General features: G+C 39.0%; 3 protein-coding genes across 6 annotated transcripts; 1 reads left to right on the top strand and 2 right to left on the bottom strand.

Moving 5' to 3' along the window:
• Window positions 1-7,010: 7,010 nt before the first annotated feature.
• On the bottom strand, window positions 7,011-13,150 carry LOC117231690 (4-coumarate--CoA ligase 1-like). The gene is made up of 10 exons (XM_033490358.1): window positions 13,062-13,150; window positions 11,146-11,498; window positions 10,517-10,724; window positions 10,137-10,306; window positions 9,810-10,005; window positions 9,549-9,703; window positions 9,286-9,469; window positions 8,836-9,164; window positions 7,817-8,012; window positions 7,011-7,494 (listed from the first exon to the last, which is right to left on the bottom strand). The coding sequence occupies exons 2-10, from the start codon at window positions 11,386-11,388 to the stop codon at window positions 7,412-7,414; spliced, it is 1,764 nt and encodes a 587-aa protein (XP_033346249.1). The 5' UTR covers window positions 11,389-11,498; window positions 13,062-13,150; the 3' UTR covers window positions 7,011-7,411.
• Window positions 13,151-14,546: 1,396 nt separating this feature from the next.
• Window positions 14,547-23,390, bottom strand: LOC117231689 (carcinine transporter). Of its 3 annotated transcripts, none has more exons than XM_033490356.1 (11): window positions 23,249-23,390; window positions 22,782-23,003; window positions 22,039-22,212; window positions 21,857-21,960; window positions 21,631-21,785; window positions 21,327-21,495; window positions 20,994-21,242; window positions 20,559-20,773; window positions 20,239-20,420; window positions 19,990-20,168; window positions 14,547-14,571 (listed from the first exon to the last, which is right to left on the bottom strand). In XM_033490356.1, exons 1-11 carry the CDS (start codon window positions 23,318-23,320, stop codon window positions 14,562-14,564), a joined length of 1,731 nt encoding a protein of 576 aa, XP_033346247.1. In that variant the 5' UTR covers window positions 23,321-23,390; the 3' UTR covers window positions 14,547-14,561. The 3 variants fall into 3 exon arrangements, with proteins under 3 accessions (XP_033346247.1, XP_033346246.1, XP_033346248.1); XM_033490355.1 differs by lacking the exon at window positions 14,547-14,571 and adding an exon at window positions 19,633-19,888 and having other exon boundaries at window positions 23,249-23,320; XM_033490357.1 differs by lacking the exons at window positions 14,547-14,571; window positions 22,782-23,003 and adding an exon at window positions 19,678-19,888 and having other exon boundaries at window positions 23,249-23,384.
• Window positions 14,694-18,827, top strand: LOC117231691. Of its 2 annotated transcripts, none has more exons than XM_033490359.1 (8): window positions 14,694-14,923; window positions 15,432-15,539; window positions 15,618-15,827; window positions 16,188-16,715; window positions 17,394-17,463; window positions 17,542-17,704; window positions 18,318-18,536; window positions 18,595-18,827. In XM_033490359.1, the coding sequence occupies exons 1-8, from the start codon at window positions 14,897-14,899 to the stop codon at window positions 18,638-18,640; spliced, it is 1,371 nt and encodes a 456-aa protein (XP_033346250.1). In that variant the 5' UTR covers window positions 14,694-14,896; the 3' UTR covers window positions 18,641-18,827. The 2 variants fall into 2 exon arrangements, with proteins under 2 accessions (XP_033346250.1, XP_033346251.1); XM_033490360.1 differs by having other exon boundaries at window positions 14,695-14,923; window positions 18,613-18,827.
• Window positions 23,391-23,440: the final 50 nt, after the last annotated feature.

Here is a 23,440-nt window from a genome sequence, read left to right as displayed (position 1 = left end):
TGACATGGCTGTACTCGAAGTTTTTCGAGTCGTTAGCACGGATCCAGAACAATATTGATTACCGGTGCTGGTTTGCATTTCGTTCTTGATGACATGTATTTCAATAGCTGTGACGAATGTTCGTTTTCGATGGTGTCCGTTAGAGATGGATCGCGAGATGGAAGCTTTAACTTCGAAGCAATATTGCGCGATTCCAGAAAGCTAGATTTATGACTGCGCGGCTTTGAAAAAATTTCTTTCTCGACAGGGGCGAATATCGAGAATGGTACGTTTCAAATGGAACATCATGCCGGGTCAGAAGTTTTGGTAATATCGAACTTTCCGACAGACTTCCGTGGTCTGTCAACCGACTGGACGAAATATTTCTGATCGTTTAATTTAATGTGCCGTCGCGGTACAATGCAAATTTCGTAAAGTTAGACGAGAGAGTAATGAAGTCACAAATTATATGCAAAATGACGTTAAAGTTGAGTCAACCGGAATTAGTGAGGTTCTCTTTCGTATCAACGAGATGAGTTCATCTCTCTCATTGAATGTCCTTAAAATCTTGCTTGTGCGTCCCCCCCCCCCCTCTCTCTCTCTTCCTCTGTCTACTGGTTGAAAATTAATTACTCACTGGTAGGATCTGCAAAAAACTCGTACCGTCCATCTATAATCCTATCTTCGTGCGACGGTAATTTATTATCGACTGTCGCCGACAAACGCAGTTTCAGGCCATATATTGTAATTATGAAAATTAGTACAAGTTGCTGGCGAACGTTTCTCATTTGTCCTCGCTTAAAATCATAGCTTCGTTTCGTGTATGTTTCCGAAGGAATTTGGTTCGCCTTGTGGCAAATAGGTGAGAAAGGAAAACAACAAAACTGTAGCGATTTCAATTCCAAGAAAATTATGGAAACGCGTTGGGATCGAAAAAACATCGAGAAGGTTTCCCGTGTTCTGGTCGGATATAATAACAGAAGGAACGCGAGGGAAAACGCGATACAGATGGAATGTGATATTCGCCTGGAACGTCTGGAAGATGGTGAAAGAAAAATATAACATCCCTGTCAATATTGATTTATTAGGAGAGAGGCAGAGTGTTCAGGAACTTCAACTTTGGTCGCGAATGGCCAACGTCGCCTGAATATCGTCGAACAGTTCATGATAAACGACTATTGATACCAGAGTGATCGTTCTCTTTGAAAAATTTCTAGAATAATACCTCTCGACTTGTCCGCTACTTGAATAAAACGATCGATAATATTAATCTTACGTGATACAACGTTACTTCGAGTAAAAATACTACGCATAATATAAAATAATACACGACTAATAAATCAGAACGAACAATTTGCAATTGGTAAAGTTTTCCGAGGGATTATGTACTGCAGAGATATATCACTTGGAAAGAAACAAGTCACTGACGCGAAAACGATAAAAGGAGAACGAAAGAGAAATCGAGGCAGGAATTTCACCCGGGATACACACTGATGTCCACGTTATCGTTTCCTTAGATTGTGCAACGTGGTTTATCCTGGCCACTAGAAACCTGAACTCACACATTGACTCGCTGCATCTCGACCGGAGATGGAAGAAATCGAAGGGCACCAGGCTGTAATTTCCGGTACGTCCAGCTGAAGTTGAAAAACAAGAAAGAAGAGAGTTTACCGGGGTAACAAATTCCGGATTGTTTCGCTCTCCGTCACCCTGATTGCTCCATTATTTCTCCGGTAGTTCTGTCCTCATTGCTATCTAAGCAGGGGATCACGCTGTCGTGACAAAACTCCATGAACTATATGATGAAACCTTATCAAAGTGTCATACCTAAAACGTATACAAACAAACAAACATATTGCATAAAATATCTTCGAATCACAGGTGACGGTCAATGTAGGGCGATTGGCAGTCGTACTCGTTTCAATGCACTAGAAGAATTATCGAATCCAGGTGAGTCTAAATTCGTGAAAAGCATAGAAATCAGATCGTCGAAGTCAAAACCTACCAACAGAGTACAAGAGTTATCGAACTCGCATCACCGTATCAAAGTTGACTCCAAAGCTATTTGAAAACTACTGAAGGTTGTGGAATTCGTGTCAGCAATGTTCCTCTGCTTTGAAAATGAATAAAATTCGGTAAATAAATGACATTAAAATATTTTTCGACTTTTAGAAATGCAAACTAAGCACATTAGTTCGCAATTGGAAAAAAGACCGATGGGCTTCCATCGCCATTTAATTAACCGTTTCTCCGTCAACTACTATCCGAAACTATCTATCCGAAAATCATTAAAAGCTGTTTGCGAGCCAGGTCCGGCCCGCAATTAGATTTTCGCTCGGCCTCTCGTAGGAACACATCCAACCATTCGAAACCTGTAGACGGCTGATTCTGCCGTCACGTTGCACCGGACTAATTAGCGTCGTGTGGCACTGCCTTTGATCCCTGTAAATTGATAATGGCACCGTATCACCCCTTGCCCGTTACCGACAGTGAATTCAATTCTACCTTTTTCGTCCGTTCCCGACCTCGTCCCCCTTCGTCAGCTTGCGCCCCCGTGGCCACGGCCCTGTACTCTTTTCGACGTCAGCCCCAAAGGACCCGAGCTCATACATATACTAGCTAACAGGCCAGTTTTCTATTTTCTTCGCCCTCTGCCTTCGTTCGCAAGCCTCAGCCCCGTTTTCGCGTTCAAAGCTCGTCGACACGTCGTCTCTCTCAAAGCGATTCCCTCCAAAAGAAATCGCTTCCGGCGAATCACGCTCGATCCATCCTTTTTTTCTAGCCCCTTTCTGCTGAAATTTAATTGACCCTTGCCAGTCGATAGAACGAAGAACAAAGGAGTAACATTCGGGTCGTACATTCTATTAGTTATTACCCAGATCTGATCTATGGACTCTGGAGGATAGATTAACTGTCCGGTTAGTGATCTTCGAAATTGATTCTACGTTTCTTCGGTAGGTTATCGAGAGAAGGATTTAGGTGTTCCTCTTGAACGTTAATGACTCCATAGGGGTTGATGTAATTTATTCGCAGGTCATACACTTTGCTTCTGTTTCAAAACGTTATAGCCAACTTTATTTTGAGAAGTTTCAAAGACTTATTCAACTTCGTATCTTTATTGACTTAAGATTTCTTTGGGCTGGCAAGTTCAGCGCCCGAAACTTTATTAAAAAGGATGATGTATTTACAGTGGTTCAAAGGGAAGAGATTAGAGACTTCGTCATCGTGTTAGGCTTGGATAATGGAAAGGTAGGATTTACAAATTATTCTTACTTAAATTCCGTAATTAATATAAACAAAGGTAGACATTATAGTATGAAGTCCCTGTCTGCCCTTCTCTACACACTTTCCTTTCTTTACTTTGCTTTCTATTCTATATCATTCCTTTTTCTCCTTGCTTCTACAGCCTTTGCATCCCCTTTTTCATTTCCTCTTTTCATTCCCCCTCGAATCTTTCGACCTTCCATTATCTTCTAACCTTTCTCATCTCCAGTTTGAAGCGATGAACACATAATGTATATGTATAGCAGCTAATCTTCGTCCGCAAACTTTACGTATCTATGTAAAAATATTTGCAAAAAGATTTTACATATGTATATTTGCCACATGAACCATGACCTTCGCAAGGTTAAATCAAACCAATGTGGAAGTTGAGGCGGAAAATAGAAGTACAAAAGCTAAGCTTGAAGTCTAATAAAACCCAGCCCTGGCAACATCTGGCTCGCGCCTCCCCGAAAATAAAACAGTGACGGATGCTTTCCCCCATCTTCTGTCGGTGCATTTCATATGCGCCCGGAAACCTCGTTTCTTCTCACGCTTTCTGCTAGCGTCTCTTTCTTTTTCAACCACTTCTGACGCAGCACTGCGGGTCACTGCAAAATAAAGGGAATAAGAGGAAAAGGGGCACGAAGAAATGAATTCTTACCACATCCCTACCGAGAACACTTGCTCGACGAGTCCCTCCTTGTTATTACTTCTTTGATCTGAAGACGGTGAATCGAGCTCTGCCATCAGAAGAACACTTAAAATAAATTTATCCGGAACACCGCCATCAGCACAGTCTCGATCTTTTTGTGCGGACCTTCCATCTGGCTGAACGAGCAGCGATCGTTTCGATTCAATTGCACCTGAAAGTGAAAATTTCTGTTTAGTAGTGCTCAAAATTCCCCATACAACTGTTTATATTATTTTTCATTCGATTCCAAGTACAATATCACGTCATCGTTCTTAAAATTAATCTATTCGTCTCTCCTCGATTCTATTCTTAAATGGAGTTAAAGGAGAAGCAAAGCTGAACCCAGTTTGCACTCATGAACGCTACGAGCATTGTTACAGGGGCATAACTCTTTCAGGCAGCGATACAAGTTTAACTGACAGTGTTTCGCACTGCGTAAAACGCCGAATACAGCTCTCGGGACGGTTCAACTTCCAACTTTCCATCGGGACAAAGTTCCAAGAAGGGCGTCTCTTCTCAACCGCGAAAACTTGCAACTAATTCCCTCCAGGGTGTGTCACCTATACGCGACGAGTAACAGACTGGTGTTGGTATTTTTACATTCCTGAACTATTCAATTTCAACGATACAATCTCTTTTTCAGTGTTCTCCATTTCCTCGAATCGCCAATGATACCAACAAATTGTATCAAGTTGTCCATAGCGATGATTAAAACGAAAAGAGTGGTACAATGGACATTGCACTGTCGGTCAATGCGAAACGAAACCGTCTGTCGTTACTAGAGCGTGACTACTAGGGTGTCGGCAGAATTAAAAGAACAGACAGAAAGAGAGGAAGAAAGAAGAAGCAACTGGAGATACAGAGCGCAAGAAAAAATGTCACGACGATGCAGCCTGCTCGTTCCTATTTTTCATTCTCTATCCTCTCGATCAGACTATGTCAGAAGAAAAGAGAAACAAAGACCAAGGTGGCGCTCGTCGAATCACTAAAACGTCTCGCGCGTTTGTTTGATTTCATTCGGAACCAATTGATTTGTTTGCGTCCATTTCCACCCGGGCAACGTTATTTCCACCTATCGAATGTGAAACGCGAAGCGTTCCGTTGAATCGTTCGGAAAACTGAACGCGCTCGTGAGATAAATTCCGACCGTTTACGCCGAGTCTCCACGGTCTCCCCGGACGTTTCCAGGCGAGACGAACTTTACGGTTCACGATCGACGAGGTATCCGACACTGCGGTAGTCGCTTGTTTCGAAAACTTAATTTTCTAACGGTGTATTTACTGTAAGCGATTGGAAACGAAAACACAGCTATCGGCTGCGGACGCAAATTTAGAAACAATGGAATATTTTAAGAAATATCTTTATCACAAAGGACGATAATAATGTATTGGGAAATTGTAATAAAACAAGTTGATTACTTTGCTTCGTAATTGAAACTGGCGGCGACTACATTAATCAACTTCATAAATTGAAATGCGGAAAAGAGCGATAATGTCGCAAGAATTAGTTTTTTAAAACTTATCTTGAATTTACAACTTTCGAAAACGAAGTAATTTGTTCTAGTTCAACGCTAATTATGTGGACAAATGAAACGATGTAGTTGATCTCAGTTTTCCTTCTGAGAGATTGAAAACTATCCTACGATGAATACCTATGAGAAGCATTACTATCATACTATGTACAATATGTATTATACATCAACAATGCAAATAAATAGCAATCTATAATTATGCCTCTATCTTGATAATTAACTTCTGTATTTAATAATCGTAAAAATTCGACATTTTCCATTTTGCTTTTCTCGTTCTATAAATCTTCGATCTGAGAAATGCCAATTTTCTCGCGAACAACAGAACAGAATTTAGCATATTTCTTATTTACCAATTCGATGCACTACTACGCCGCGAATAATATTAAACATGGTTGCAAAACCTTCCTCAAGGGGATGAGGCACGCACTTAGAACCACACATTAGGGGTGAAAAGCAGCTCGAGGCTTTACTCGCCCACCCCTTATGCTGAACGTCGCGTCGACCGGAGAACCTTTACCTATGAAGCAGATGGAAGGAATGCTCGAAAGCAAAGCGCGAAAGCAAATCTCTACGAACGATAGATGCATTTGCAGAACGACGTGGTTGCAGCCTTCAAGGGATTAAATGGCGGCACGAACAAACTCATGGAAATTCACACGTGGAAGCTTAATTTTCGGCAAGATGGTAGAATTCACTATGGTGATTACCGTAGAATTCATACGGAATATGTGATAAGGAAGTGGTAGAACTGTCAATATAGAGATTGAATAATGAAATGAAGCTATTCGAGGGGAATCGTGTACAGTAATAATGTTACACAATGTTACACAAAGTTTCCTCCAAAGCATCTTTAAATCGCTATACCGTAGTATATCAACAAGAGAAACTATTTTACTCCAGGATTGATTACATAAGAATTTATTGAGGTAGTCAGTTCGACCATATTTTATAAAATGATATTTTCTACCTCTGTTACTAATCTTTGTTCCTCGAAGGATATTCGTTGGTAATTTGTGACGATGAAAGTTATTTTAAGCTATTTCGAAACCCAGAAGATAATTCCAAAAGGAACTGTTTTGAAAATATACCAGCTCCGATCCCGAGTAGCCGCTAAATAGAAACAGAGTTGATGTAATTTGCATATACTGAGTTATATAAAATATTCAGTAATATTTTTTAAAGAAAGGAGAAATATACCTGTTATTTACCCATTTAAATGAACTATTTATTAATTCAATGTATGTCCGCATAATAAATGTATTCTCGTGAAACGGAATGATATATTTTAAAATGCAAATTGTAAAATACGATCAAGGAAAGGACTGACGAAGGAGTTATAGTATGAAGCTTCATTTATATCAGCTATAAAACATTTTATTGCTTAATTAATTGGTTATTCTCTGGCATAAATCACCGTAAAAATCAAATATCTCTAAAAACTATCTAAGTCACAGTAGAATTAATTGCATTGTCACAAATAGCACCACAAAAACGGTTGGAACGGTAATATATTAAATGGCATTAAAGATAAAATGCATGATCTTCCAAATCACTTTTTGCAACCATGCCCATACGCAATTACGTTTCTTTTTTTCTTATACTAGTAAGTAAAATCGTAGTTCATTTTCTTTCCTCCTCCGCCTCTCTCTCTCTCTCTCTCTTAAGATTGCAAGGAAGGAAAGTAAATAAACGATAAAAATTAAGTATCGTGAAAGTATTCGCTCGCAAGAGATGCACGCGTGGTTATTGGCCAATTAAAATTAACATTTCTTTTTCAGTCTCATAACAACGTAATAGTCAATACGATTGCTATTATCACGAAAATTAACTTCGCAAAAACAATTCACCGTATTCCGTTCTTAATTAATAATTGATCCCATAATGGTATTGATTGTCAGCAAGGCCTGGCATGAGGTTCCTCAGTCTTTCTTAGAAGCAACCTTTTATTATATGCACTCATTCCTCAGCTTCGATCGTAAGATCTTCCCGCTCGCATTCTTCGGTATCTCATTTATGAAGGTAACTCCTCCTGAAATTATTACAAATTCACGTTCGATTACCTTACATTATCGATCAGGTAAATAAGAACTACAATATTAAACGAAATTTGTATCGTAAAAAAAACAATCAAAAACAGGTTGAACGTAAAATAATGATAGATTAATAGAATATATATAAAAAGATTTACGATACTATTTAACTACTTTAAAAAAATTACTTTATGTACTGGAAAATTTACATAATGTAACAGGAAAAAGATGGATGTATTCATTGGTACGTTAATCGTTTTTATATACAAAACATGACATCATAGATTACATTCGCATTAAACGTAAACTGAAAAACTTTACCTCGCAGCTGTTTGTATTCTGACACTTTGCTTTTAATGAAATCTTTAATGTCTTCCTCAGTCACTTTTGACCCTTTCGTCGTCACTACGAAAGCTTTCGGTATCTCACCGCATCTTTCATCCGGCACACCGATCACAGCTGCTTCCTGGATGTCTGGATGCGATCTTAGTACAGCTTCCATTTCAGCTGGTGGTACCTGACGCAAAATTTTAAATCGATAAAGAAATGAGATTTGAAAGATAAACAAATTGGTGTTTTTTATGAAAAAATGACCGCTTAAGAACATACTAATGGAAGAATGTACTAATAAAGTTTGTATCGTACAGAAAACATGCGACGCGACGTATGACTCAATACTTTGACCCTGGGAGATCGAAAGAATTAGTAAAATGCAATACGCTTTACATAACTATAAAAACGTAACTGGTCATACATCAATGTTTAATTAGAAAATTCCTATGAATATTTTTATAGAATACCTATTAATAAGAATATATATATATTACAATTTATAATTATTGCATTTATCGTTACATATTATAATTAATACTATGTAATTATATCGAAAAATGCAGTTATTCGATTATCAAAATTACATAGGCGACAAAGTAAAAGTTCTGTAATACAACCAACTTAATATTGTTTACGAGTTCCATACATTTTATACACAAAAGTATGTTTGATAGTACATATGAATAATGATAAATGGTAGTACTCGAATTTTTCGACACAGTCACAGAATTGAGTGAAATAAAAATTAAGTCATGTTAGCGTTACCATAGTCATATATCTTTTCTTATCTACATGAAGAATGATTGGCATGTATGAGTATGGGATGAGTGGAAAATAAATTTAATTGAAGCTTTTTGCGAATATCTCGGAAACTAGTGACATGGATAGGGAAAAGTTGTCCAGAATGATGATCTCGATAACATATTTCAAACTTATTAGAATAGGATTACCACGTAAGGAAGACTGATATATTATCTACTAATTCTATGAATGGAGGTGTCATTCACCTGAAATCCTTTAACTTTAATTAACTCCTTCATTCTATCCGTGATAAAGAAATTGGAGTCTTTGTCATAGTAAGCAATGTCCCCGGTTTTCAGCCAGCCATTCTCGACTATCATTTCGTTCGTGGCACTTTCGTTGTTTAAGTAACCTTTCATAACGTGAGGCCCCCTGACCCATATTTCACCGACTTGACCTTGTTCAGAAATATCTTCATTCGTACTTGGATCGACTAGTCGTACCTCGCAACCAACAATGTTTCTTCCGACACTTCCTGGTTTCGAATCACCTACATCCAAGGTAACAACTGGCGAGGTCTCCGTCAATCCATATCCTTGTTAAAAAAAATTAAGCAAATGATAAATATTTTTTAGATTTTGTCAAAAGAAGTTCAACTTTAATGAAGCACGAAAGATTCGAGAATAGAAATTTTAGGAATAGAGTTAAAATCTTACCTTGACAGAGTTTCAACTGATCAGGGCTTAACTGATACTTTTGATAGAAATTTTCTACGTCCGTCTGTGATAACGGAGCCGCACCACTGATAAAGTGATGCATGCTTTCGTAAACCTGTTTCTTTATATATGTACAAGCGTTCAAGAACAGAAGTATCGGTGGGACTATGTAAAGACCCGTCACCTGTGAAATAAAGTACTCTTGAAAACATTCCTGAAACATATCCTGCTAAATAAAAAATATACTCCAACAGAATTCTCACCTTGTGTTTCATTAAAACACTAATAAATAGTTCCGGCGTGAACTTGGGAATAGTAATTAATTTTGCACCGGAAGCGATACGCGGTAACACCATGCCGTTTAACCCGAAAATATGGAAGAAAGGTAATATTAAAGGTAATACTTCTTGGAAGTCGGCTGCAAAAATAATTAACCTCGTCAATGATGCTCGATATTAAACGAACAAATAAGTTTACGATACTAAAATGATAAGTAATAATAAACGATAATAAACGATGCTTACTCGTTGTAGTTTGCCACATTTTTTCTTCGCACGTCTGTTCCACCATTTGCATGTTACTGACTAAATTATTATGCGTCAACATCACCCCTTTTGGTAAGCCTGTCGTTCCACTGGAGAATGGTAAAACAGCCAAATCGTTTGGAGACATTTGATAACTGGTTATAGGCGGTAACGTTTTGCCACGTGCAATGAGATCCTATAAAAGTTTCGTTATCTTGAGCCAACGTTCAACTCGTACCGATTATACCAAATGGTTTCACGCCTACGAATTCGAATTCAATCAATTTATCCGAGGTGCTCGACACTATGATCAACTTTAGTTCTCACCTTAAACGGCACGGTACCATCGGGAATAGGTCCGCTACCATCCTCGATAACCACCAAGTGTCCTCCAGATGCGAGGATATCTCTCGAAGCTTGGAGTACGATCGGTGCAATTTCTGCCACTGTAATGACCGCCTTCGCGTTGGCAATCTTCAGTTGCCTCTTTATTTCATCTGTTTAGTAATAGAAAATAATTGGCAATGATTTGCAGAAACAGAACAGGAACAGAATTGCTAATGAAATTATGTTAATTCTTTTTTTTCACTTATCGAATAATTTAATATGCAAATACATTTCACTACATATGCATACTTATTTAAATATAGCGCAAATGTATATTAAGTAGTTAACTTATTGCTGAATCAGTAATGGATTCAACTCACCAGATGTATAGGTAGGATTCACTGTAGTAACAATAAGATCGGCTTCTAGGATACCGATAGTACCTAAAATCGCTTCCGGATAATTGGGCGATATCAAAGCCACTACGTCGCCCTTTCTCAAACCCATATTTATCAAACTTCTTCCGATATAATTAGTCGCGTCCTTCGCTTCGCTGTACGTATACTTCCTTCCGGTCACCGAGCACTCCTAATATAGTAACATCGATTGCATTAGAGTCATCGAATTAGCATAGAAATTTACTATTTGCGTCATTTTGAAATATGTAGCTACTAAAAATTATCTTAATCAGCAACTATTGTAGCTATGTTGTAACAATTAAAAATCGTTTGTTTTAACTTGATTTCTATGATCATAATCGTATTACGTATTTGCATACAATATTAGTAATCTTAAAATTTATTCGTATGCAACGAACGTAAGAATGTAAGCACGCACAAGCTACGCTCTTTAAGAGTTACTCGTGCTTATCGCATTTAATTATTATCATCGCTCCCACAGACGACTATTGTGACTTATAACAGTAACAAAGAAATTGTTCCATCCTTTCACAACTGCTCTAATAAAGAGGGGAAAAAAAGAAATTGTAATAATTTGTTTATAACATTACCAGCGCAATATTGTCAGCGAATTTCGTAGCATTTTTCCAGATGTATTCCTGAACGAGCATCTTGGTGGGCGTGAACTCGCCGAACGGCGACAAGAAAATCTTTTTTCCATTTTCATCCTCCATGATCTTCTGTCGCGCCTGTGTAGAAGTGTGTCTCGCGAACTGGTTTGCAACTTTCGTCCCGCTTTCCGATATCTGGCTTAGTCTTCGAGTGCAACGAAAAATTTGCCTGACGCCCGTCATTATTTCCACGCAATATTTTATCCTAATCTTCCAATAATTTATTAATAGTTCAATAGTAACACTTTAACGAACTCTTAGCAGTTTATGGGATCACGTCGAACGGGTACGCTCTGGAAAAGAAATAAAAACGATGACAGTTGAATCGTATAAAAATGATTTTTTAGCTATGGGAATAACGCGTGCCGAGTAAGGCACGCGCGATTTAACGTGGGTCAACTGATTTGACGCTAAGAGGAACGAAGACGCAGAACGTTGAGAGCAGAAATACATACAACAACAATATACATCGCGTAAACATCTAGATCGAGATCTTACAATTATACGAAACGATTACAGGAGTTAATAAAATTTTAATCCCGAACGAACAACATAATCTTTTCCTGGTAATCCATTTGTTCATGATTATCAAGCTTCTTCCAGGAAGTCCTTCGAGGCGTGAGATATCAACAATAATGTATAAATAATTATGCCAGTTTGTTGATTGCATTACCATATACCGATAGAACAAGTTACACTGCGACGAACAGACCGAATGTAATGTCTGTAAGAATGTCTGTGGAATAACAAACGGACTACGTTTATCAGTAGATTGAATTGTTTGCGCCGGATCAAAAGAATCTGAATCAATAGAACGACGAACTGCCAGTGAAGAATAAGTAGAAGATCAAAGTACAACATGGTTATCGACATTAACACACCTCGTCTAGATGTTATCTTATTCTCAGCCATACGTAAATATAGTGGCTTCTGCGTATATTATCGCGGTAAATCGAGGAACAGTCTACCAAATGACTTGCAGTTGTCGACTATGACTCTGCTTCATTCAACGTTGTCTTACATAATAAACTGCTACCATCGAAGAAAGCTATTATTTATAAATTTTGTATGTCACAGTATTAAACCAGATATTAATGAGCGCTCAATTTGTTCATAAACAAGCTCTCGGAGAATCAAAGATGTTATCATTGGTATCGTACCATATATCGCATCGGCTGAAACAGATTGTGTAATAAATCGATGTTAAATATTTCGATCGAGAGACCATTGAACTTTCTGAAAAGTACGAATAATCCTGCGCCGTCTGAAGCTTCTACACCTACGCATTTGGAACGCCAGATGGTGCTTTGGCCTCGAATAACATTTTGCGATAGCTTCCTGAGGATGAACGTTCGTTCGCTAGGCATTGGCGGCGACTCAGACAGACAGAGATTTAGTTTTCGCTGTTTCACGTTTATTATTCGTTACGAGCAATAACAAACTTACGATATCACGATGTTGAGCCTCTTATAAACCCACGAAACGTTGCCTTCGCGACGAATGCAAGTACGCGGTAAACATCTGTTTATGTCAAATACATTCGAAACACTTGATCGACCGTAAATCAAAATTATTCGAAAATAGGTACTGTCTAACTTTCGATCTATGATCTCGACGCAGAACTAAGCGTGTTTATAATTTCCATCGATCGATCGATTTTTACTCGGCTGACCTGTTGCATAGGAAAATCCAATTTCTGATTTTATTTACTTTTATGCAAGTAAAATTGCAAACCGGTTTTGATATAGTGAATATCTTTTGTTTCGATATTGATGGCGATCGATTAAGAAGGGGACGATCCAGCGTCGATAAAATACACTTGTCAAATAGAGAAAAACGTAGGAAAACGTGCAAACCTTGATGATCTTGAATACACGGTGCAAATGTTAGTGCGTAGCCGTAGGACTCGAGTCGTTGTTTTCCACTTAGACGTGATGTACTTGGGAAAAGTCGCAATACCACGAACCGACGAACGACACAGAACTGGCGAAGCTTACTCAACTAACTGACTTTCACTGACAGACTACGAGTTTCTGTTGCAAACCATTTAACTTCTGCCCGCCTGTAGATACGCCATTCCCCCACCCAACACTCTAGCAGAGGAGGCGTGTACAGGGATGGTTATTTGTATGCGAAAACTATAATGACGCTTTCACGAACGACTGTATTTTCGGTACACTTTGCTCGATTGTAAGTAATTGATTCTGTCATTATGATAATATCCACAACGCGGATACGTGTGTTCACGAACATCGATTAATGTTCTTCCCGCTTTAGACGATGATTTAAATGCAATAACATTTGGTCGATTAGTTCGAGACAGGCCTACTATTTATTGTTGGACTGATAAATAAATATCAGGTTCCTCTTATCGTTCTGACAATTATACCCTAAGTATATTCTTATGAATATTCACATTAGATTGAAAATATTCATGTTAAGACATATAAAATAGTAGAAAAGCCACATCATACTCGTGGATATATAAATTACTCAGAGTGTTTATTACAATATTCATGAGCATTCGTTCAATTAGACTGTATTTCTTAAACTACATCCCTTGCGTCTACAGAAAACATGAATTTACTTTGAGACAGGGAGCCTGCATATATTATATACAATACTTGTTACACTTTGGTCAGTGTTACATAATCAAAACGAACTGATCTTACCATTCGCATTATATAACCACACTCCTGTGGAATATAAAGGAGCTAAACATCGTGGTATGGCGCTGTACGAAATTGTCAAGGGAAGAATAAGAAGAAAATTCACGTCGGTATTTCCGACGGTTTGAACGATACAGAGACCAACTTGGATTTTGTATCTAAAAACGTCTCCCCTCTTGCCATCTGGTGACGGGATTCCGACCTTTTAGCGCTTTATCGTTCGTTGACAAAACGAACACCCTATAGGTGATCCTTAGGCAAATAAGCTTGATACATTTATTTATGAATATAAGACAAAGCAATTTGATTGCTAATTCAACAGCATCTAAACGTCGATGACCTGGTAATGTTACGTTAATCGATGAGAATCACATTTTTTCATTGTTTCAACGTCGTCTGTATTTAACTCCAACTATTGCACCCGGCACATTGTCGAGGGGTCGATGCGTCGGCGCGTCGTCATCGACGCCGACTCCAACGTTACGTCCAGGTCCGTACGACAAGTGTTGTGAAACACGTGTCAAGAAATGTGAAATATCATTCATAATTATATCAACTATATCTACATGTCAAATTCTTAATCGCAAGTCATTTCCCCTATAAGCACATCAACTAACGTTACAATGCACGAATATGTCATTTAAAAGCGAAAGCAAACTACTCTAAAATCTTCGTTACTCCAGGCACTCACGAAGGTCTATTTACATAAAACGAATAAGCTATTCAAGTATATGTCTTGATAAAATATTTGACCGCGAAATAAATTCATTTGGTTAGCGGTGAGTTAACTAGTCAAACAATTAAGCGCCCCACGAGAGTTCATCCCTGTTCGCAAAGGCAACGACGCCATGTCGACGTTCACCCCTATAGCTTGGCCTCGTTGCAACCCCCGTTACGTCCCCAGTTGACCGTGAACCGCGACGAGCAAGTATATTGAGAAACGGGATATTCGTGTTATTCGTCGCAACGCTAGATCATCGTCGAACACCAGGTCACTGTCGCTAAGCGAGTCTGTGCTATGAATGAAGACCCAACCTTTTCATTTCGAGGTAATTATAAAAAGAATCGGCCTAACTGACGTGTTTGTATCGACAGACGGAATGGTCATCGTCTATCCGTCACGTCAGCAAGATTGCGTCATTACAAATCAATTTTTTCCACTTTTCGTGTCGTAGCTTTTGAGATCGTATAGTCACGGGTGATCGGTTCTTATCGAGATAGCGTCCTACGGAACGGAGAAATGATAACTAATGAGATCAGAGTGCGTGAAAATTTTTCCTTCCATGCAGTTTGTACAGCTAACGGTCGCTTTACACGATCGTATAAATATTCCATGACAAACACGAGCAGAAAGACGTCACGAATATAGACTAATAGATAGTACGGTATTGAAAAAATTACGGTACTATGGACGTGCTGTTGTCGAGTACTACTTAGTAAACTTTAGTAAACCTCCGAATAAACGAATGACAATAATTTACGACGACGTTGTTCATTCGAACGCAAGGAGAAAGAAGGAATAAGTGAAGGAATAAGTGTGTATTTTGCGTTTCGCAGGTCTTGGTAGTGTTACTCTTATCCGTAATCCCCTGGCCAGGACCCAGCGTGTTTAAAATATCATGCCCCCGCGATCGAGCGTCCGTGGTGAGGAGGATAGTTCAGAAGGTAAAGAAAATTTGCAAAATGTCCATTTGTAGCAACTTTGTCGCCGTGGAAAATCTTTCAACTTTCTCGAGGTTTCAGAGATGGATGCCAATTCTGAAGAGACATCAAGTAGAGCTACCTCTGGAGTGCCCGTTCCACGAAAGTCGAGATATTTTTCGACCACAGCAAAAGGCGAAACACCAACACAGACCGTCACAATGGACCTGCGGTCTGTGTGGCAAATCCTTCTACGCAGAGAAACACTTGGATGCCCACTTCGATAACAGACACAAAAGTAATGTTAACACGGTACGTTTTCCTTCTTTCGATTCGCTCGAGTAAATATAATTTGTTCGAGATATAGAGTGTAGAATTGGAGATGTCACGAGTCGTTTAGAAAGCCTCGTTTCTTTCAAAATTACCATTCCGTTAGAATAATTGCCATAATTGTAATTATAAATATATACTCTTATAACGGGATAATAAAGGAGGGATATGCTTCTAGAGAAAAACATCGTGTAAACTTCATCGATTTTATGAGACACCTCCCATTTTCCACCTGGCACAGAAAATCTATCGACACTCCTTCGCAACGCACACAAATAACTTCAAATACGGTAAGACCAGTTGCCAAGTGTGTCAATTATAAATGAAACTGTTGGAGGCTAGGCGGAAGACGCGGTGTGCCTCGCGGATTACTGCGACATCATGAGATGCGACGTGCTTGGAAACCGTGATTTCGAAAATTCCCTGGTGGACGACGAGACTGGCCACCACAGCACGGATATACAAGTCTGGAAAGAGAACACGGAGCAACGTCACACATCTGTGATGCCTTGTGAGTCGCGAGGCAGTTTCTCGGGGACGTATCCGGTGGAGAAAGCCTGCACTATTCCCGGTGGCGGAGCTGTCACCAACATTCAGCAATACTGTCATCGAGAGGACAGCGGGGCTTTAGAGAATCATCGTTTGCCAGGAACTGCATACCACGTCGAAATCGCTGGTCCGGATAACAGGAGTAACGCCTGCGACAACGGCGAAGAGGACGAAGACGAAGAAGACGAGGACGATGAAGAGAATCTCGTGGAAGCGGCGTTGCCAGCCGTCGACAAGAAAAGACGTAAGGGGTTGCACCTGAGGAAGTTGAAGGCCAACTGCAAGCCGGAGGAGCTGCAGAAGCTGAAGTTGCAATGCGAAGTTAGTTGACTTCGTGGGAAGATTGTAGAAAATTTTTTAAATGAAGGGTCTGATTTATCTCTTGGAAATCATCTCGATGAAACCTCGATAAGATCTAGGAATAGTCGAACGATACGAATAAGTGGACGACTTCCTTGGTTCTATAAGACAATATCTGCTCGTGAGAGAAATAGTATATCTTTCATTGCCATATGAATTCACGAACGGCCGATTTCTCTGTCCTCTATGCAACTCGAAGATTACAGATCGGTGTTTGAGTATGTAAGATTATCGTTCTAGTAACTGTTGTATTGTCCTTGGAAGCTTTAGGCATTACAAAACGCTTTAGCATTACTTAAATATTGTTCCGAATAATCTCGTAAATATAGGTATCTTCCTTGTAGCGCATTCGAGAGAGGATTAATCACTTCCTGGCCTCATTTGTCGTTCCATTTGTCTTAAAATGACTAATCACTATTTTACTTGAGTCACGTAAACTTTCCAAATCCAAACAAGTATCACGAGTATCATGAGTATTAACGCAATCTTCCGTATAATCCGTAGACTAACAGCACGGTTAATGAGGAAATAAAAAGTGTAGTAACGAATTATGGCATAGGATGAAATAACAAGCACGTATCATAAATATCGTGTTCTTTTATGTCACGAATATTATTATTATTTGAATGATGTTAACAGGTACTGATCCGCGATTGCATCGCTGGACTCTTGACGAATCTTTCGGTACGAGATTTCCAGGAAATGGAAGGTATGCCGTTCGATCAATTTGTTAGACGTCTTATCGACAAATCGGATTTCCAATTTTTATCATTCTCCTTCTTTCTAGGAGAGTTAAATCGCGCGATATGCTGGTACCTTAGCTGCGACAGGTATTGGGAAGACACGAAAAAGCAACAGAGGCACACACCTTGGTACCTGTTAAGCATTTTCCTGCTCGTTCTGTCTTTGTCCATTTACGCGTGCTACTACATTATTTGGGTGCTGTTCAAGTACGTACGTTGAAACATATTTACACATAACAATATCGCCCCGCGATTTATCACCGTTCGCGTGTGTATAAAAACAGCGATAAGAGAATTTATCAGCACGACGACTGTCGTCACATATGCAGCTAGGCAGATCTAATTAAAGATTCAGCACGATACAAATATGTCAAATGTTTACAACAATGATAAGTCACATACTCTTTTCGTAACTTTGTTTGAAATCGTTCCAGAATTCGATATTAAAAATTGCACATATGTATATCTACGTAGAATTAAACTTAAGATATTAACGAACGGCTTGGATAAAAGTGCAAATATAAATCTTTCTTTTTATGCACGTAAATGTTTAGACGTTCGAAGATTTACATTGTGTTTACACCGAAGAACCTGATAGTATAGAAAAAATAACATCCGAAATCATTTTTACAATTCAAACACACGAAGGCGTCATTAATCCCATAAATTCTACTTAAGATACCAGATATCAATATTCCCACTCGAAACGTATTATATATTTTTAACCAAAGATATCATTCATCTTATCGAAATGTAGTACATACATTTTATTTATCCTCGTCAATTACCATGATTCATCACTGAAACACCAATCTTTCAGTTCAGCAGAAGAAGACAGGTTGGATGGAACGGGAAGTTTAGATGGAGATCTAACGGCTACGTCCTCGTTACACGATCAGAGTGGTCCTGGCGACAGTAGAACCAGTGGCAGAAGAAAAGGTGAGCCAGGGGACGATAACCTGCCTTCGAACGAAGAAATGCCCGATCATTATATATACGTAACCTATCCACCCGAGCTAAAGCAGCGATTACTGGACAGGTAAATAAGATGAGAAAATATGAAACAAGTATGGGACATTGGTATCGAAATCGTACAGTGATCTTCCTGGTTGCAGCTGCTACAATAGAACCACTCGACTATAAAGTCAAAGAGGTAGGAGAAGGGTGGACAAAGATTCGTTTCGTTCGGAAGTACGAGAACAGCTCGCTCGGTATCACGAGTCGATCCCACGGCAAAACACCTTCTTCCTTATTTTTTCCCCCTCTCTTAATCTTCGTGTTTTGTATACCAACCGTGCGAATAAATTGCAAGACGTACACGAGAAAAGAATTTGTTGTCAATACCTCTGTTCGCGTTATTTATATTTCGTTTTACTAAACTATCAACGTATGCCAAAGCTTTATACTTAAGATAATATTTTATCGAATCGTAATTTATATAATTTGTTTCTTCAAGTGCATTACACAAAGAGAACATACTTCTCTGTTTAAAAAATTCGTTGAATGATATTTTTATTGTTATCTCAGCAACGCTGCGGCGATCTGGTCGGCCGAGGAATGCAGTTTATAGTTTTATCTATAAACAGTTTCGCGAGCCTACGATAACCAGTTCGCTTATAGCAAACTATGCTCGTGTTTCTTTCGACCATCACACGTCTAGAAAATGTCTAGCGATCTTTTTAAAGAACGATGCATTAATGTCAATTTCTTGTAAATCTCAAGAAAAAAGGAACTGAAATAGTTGGTATGTTAAAAAAAAAACATATAGAGAGGGAGTGAGAAGCATATGCAGATAGCAACCATTTACAAATGGTCAAAGAGATTTCATGACGAAAGAGAAGAGATGGAAGATGATGCTCGATCTTCTACTGAGTAGTTCTAAAGAAGAACTTTTAACGTGTTTATAAAGTTGTGTTATCACTGATCGGATAATCGCTAAAGAGCTTAGTATCAGTCGAGGAAATGTGTATTCAATTTTAAAAGACGATTTAGAAATACGAAAACCTGACGCTAGAATTGTCTCGCGATTTACTGATGTAATTCTGCGAATTTTCTTAATAGACTAGTATAAAAACATACGTTCACGACAAGGACAATACATAAAAAAATGCTGTAGGCAATAATACCTCCTTGGGTCAGTAGTTTCGGTTTTATTTTGAAACTAAGAGCTCGATTCGAAACTAAAACCAGTAAGTCATCTTAATGGATCCATCGGAGTCCCGTTGCGTGTCCATCACGCTGGATTGTCGAACCAGCCGACGTACGCTCGCACTGCTGGGCCTTTGTTGATCCTCTAACAGTCTCTGAGGAATCGATGCCTCAGGTACTTCGTGCATCTCCACTGTCTCCCTGAGCGATAAATCTTCGTAAGAAGCAGCAGCCGATGAAGGTCTAAGATCAGCCAAAGCAACGACGCATTATTTACAACATTTACATAAGAAGGAGTATTTATGTATTTAATCGACAGTTTTTGCCAATAATATGATTCGTACTTGGTCGGGACGCAACGAAAACAGTCGGCACAAGTCCAATCCTTCCCAAACAGTTCCCCTTCCTCCACAGTCTGTGGTAATCGATGATGCAGCGTCTCCGGCAAACGCAAGCCAGACAGTCCGCCGATTACAGATACGACGCCAAGAATCACGAGGGGTAGTACTAAGTTCTCCTTGCCCTAATGACGTAAATTCCTGGAAGATTTAACTGAACGCGGAGACACGATAAGCGTATTTACGATTACTTACAAGATAAGTAACAAAAGGAATGATTATAAGGCCGAGACCACTGATGTAGGCGGAGAAACCGATCGCTACGCCGCGTAGTTGTGTAGGGTAAAGTTCACCGGCGAACGGATATATAATTAAAAAAGAGGCTGATATTGCGGATTTTGATAAGAGGAATAGTATTAGCGTCGTCACAACAGCATCTATAAAAAGACAAAGATGGAATAGTTAAAATGAAAAAATTTATTTCGAAACTACTTTCAGTATTTCTCTTTCTATTGTATGATTTATACGAAGAATCTGTTCTCCTGTTTTTCTCTTTTATTAGCATAATGTAGTACCAGATGACAAAAGAACCGTGGCAATGCACGATACACCAGCGAGTACCATGGACAAGCAAAGAGGCCATCGACGACCCCATCGATCCATTACCACCCAGCAGGCCATGTAGCTTGGAATCTCAGCCAGAGACGAGAAGAAAAAGCTCAAGTGTTCCTCGTTACCCAACGCTGGCCCGTAATACGATAATCCGACGTATACCATATTATTGGCAAACCTAGAAAAAGAGGAATCAATCCAGCGATAGACTGATACATTTCGTCATGTGTTGTTTACGTAAAGAAATACAATCACGTATATACGGTAAACAACGATTAATAATACGAAAACATTGTAAGATTCTGTAGAAGTGTCGGAAGCTAAATTTTACTGTAAACACACGCGTGTTATATCTTATGATATTCGGTGACTCATGAGGTGTTTATTCTTTGATTTACCAATTTAGAGTGATAAGACACGTCTTCAACCGCATATTTGGTGTTTTGAAGAGAGACAATACACCGGGCCCTTTACGTAATCTCTCCTCTTCACTTTTGGACCGTGACATCATCATTCGCTGACGTAGTTTTTGCGAGAAAGAAGCAGGTAACTCTTTCCCATTTACTTTGGCTAATCGTTCCAAGACTTCGTTAGCTTCAACTAATCGACTTTTCGCCAATAACCATCTCGGTGATTCTGGCAGCAACCTTGAATAATCTTAGACGTTTTATTATGACGTCGCGTGAACGGAATACGGAAGAAGGGTAAAAGGCAGAGAGACAATCACTCACCACCAGTATAAGAAATACAAAAGAAAGGGTGCGCTCGTGGTTATGGCAAGCGTTCTCCAATCTCTTATCAAATAGGTCACACCAGCCAACATACACAATCCCATTGTATAGAAGCTGCACGTCATCACTGTCACGAATGATCGATAATTTGGTCCAACCAGTTCCAAAGCTGTTTGTAGAAAACCCAGAAAACATTAATACTCGTTCTTTCTACGAAAAATATTTCTCATACTTCTTATTCCCTGTATTTGTTTATGTTATTTACTCATTTATTTATTATTTCTTTCTCTTCGTGGAATCTTACATATGATAAAAGGTATCTGATAAATAGCAGGAATGGTTAAACCAACGACCACCCTGGTGGCAGCCCAGGTCCAAAAGCTGTTCGACATCGACGTTAAAAATCCACCGGTTATTAAAGTCGCCAGACACGTGAAGAAAGACAATCTTCTACCAATTCTATGTGATACAACAAAGGCAATGAAACAACCTGTATCTAAGTTTCAAAACTAAGTAACAATGTTTGTCACCTATCGTTTAGCGTGCCGAAAAGGTACACTCCAATTGGTCCTCCCGTGTTTAGAGCGACCAATCCAATTGTCGGATAAATCGCATGATCGCACACGAGATCGAACTGAAACGTTTCAACAGGAATTAACAAAAAAATAAAATGATCATCTTGATCGAAAAACAGGATAAAATGTAAACGTACATCGATAACGATGGAAGATTTCACTTCTGAAGTTTCATACTCCCAACCATGATCGCATGGAACAATGGGCCACGATGCATTTGGCACGTACGAAGCCGCTGTCACGACAGAAATATTTTCCGCTGTCCAATCGATATCGTATCGTGTGCATTGACTGTACGTTTCATTGTCCTCCTAATTATGAAGGCAATTGTTACAATACTGCGAGCAAATAACGTGCACTATTGTGGAAAACGTACATATGTACTCTATTATGGATAAACGACGTCTTTTCTGCAGTATCAAAGCGGGAAATCATCTTGGAAATACGAGAAAGATGCTAGCGTTTATCTAATTTCCTCGACAAACAGCGTAGGTTGATAGAATAAGCAACGCTAACTCTAAATCTTATTTTCTAACCTACTTACAGCGATTAAAATTTATTGTTATTGGCAATTAACTCTGCCATTCCTATGATAATTGTACGACTACGTATTTAGAATATAAAGCGCAACAGAATATCACTACGAATTATTTTCGCCAAAAGCTGATGACAGAATTACAGATGTTTCTAAATATCAAAATGATTGTATGAATGTTTCTCGTGTAGCTATCGAATAATTTAAAAATGAAAAGCTTGCAACGAGGAGCTGGTATATTTGATTGACTAGCTTTTAAATAAATACCCTAACTGTCTAAATTCTTCCTAATAAAACACATGAACGAGGAGATAAAAGTATTAACGCCTAGACCGACAATTGCACCTGACTAATTGGAATCGCGAGTCTCTTTCTCCGGGAGACATCCAGAGTCTCCAACCCCGGTACTTTGCACCAGTGGGGTGGCGTGTCGGACATGAAGAGTTGATTGAAGGCGCAAAAGCCACACGGAAGACACGCCGGAAGACACACGAGCCAGAGAAGTTGCTTCTGATAACGACCGAATTCGCCAACGATCGGTAGAAGATCGTCGAGATCAAAGCCATCCTATAAAACTCTTGTCTCTTGATCTTGATCACATTCTTTTTCAGTAATCAATCATATTAAGATTTTTATATCATGACAACAATCAAAAAACGTTTAAACGAATAACGATAATGAAGGAAATCCTATCGATTAGATAAAAGTATAGAAGCGTGTTGATAGAAATTATTACTACAAAGTAATTACTACAAAATAATAATTCCTATCAATAAATATTTTGCAGGTGTAATTTAACATAAAAAACTTACTTCATCGTTCGCGTTTCCAGTCGTCTTGGTGTTCGCTGATTCGGACGTTTGATTTTCATCCAAGTCTTCCATTCTCGCGAACTTTGCCCACGTTCAAGCTACCGAAATGTCGTCGATACCTTAGAAACGCGTTACGTCACGTGTATTAGCTCCTTTACGATGGCAGTGTGACCGACGTGCCATTCGTTCCAT

This window comes from Bombus vosnesenskii, unplaced genomic scaffold, assembly GCF_011952255.1.
Source record: "Bombus vosnesenskii isolate JDL3184/JDL3185 unplaced genomic scaffold, Bvos_JDL3184-5_v1.1 scf7180000013273, whole genome shotgun sequence".
Lineage (NCBI taxonomy): Eukaryota > Metazoa > Arthropoda > Insecta > Hymenoptera > Apidae > Bombus > Bombus vosnesenskii.
Note: the sequence above shows the minus strand (reverse complement) of the source record. Positions and strands in the feature narration are given on the sequence as shown.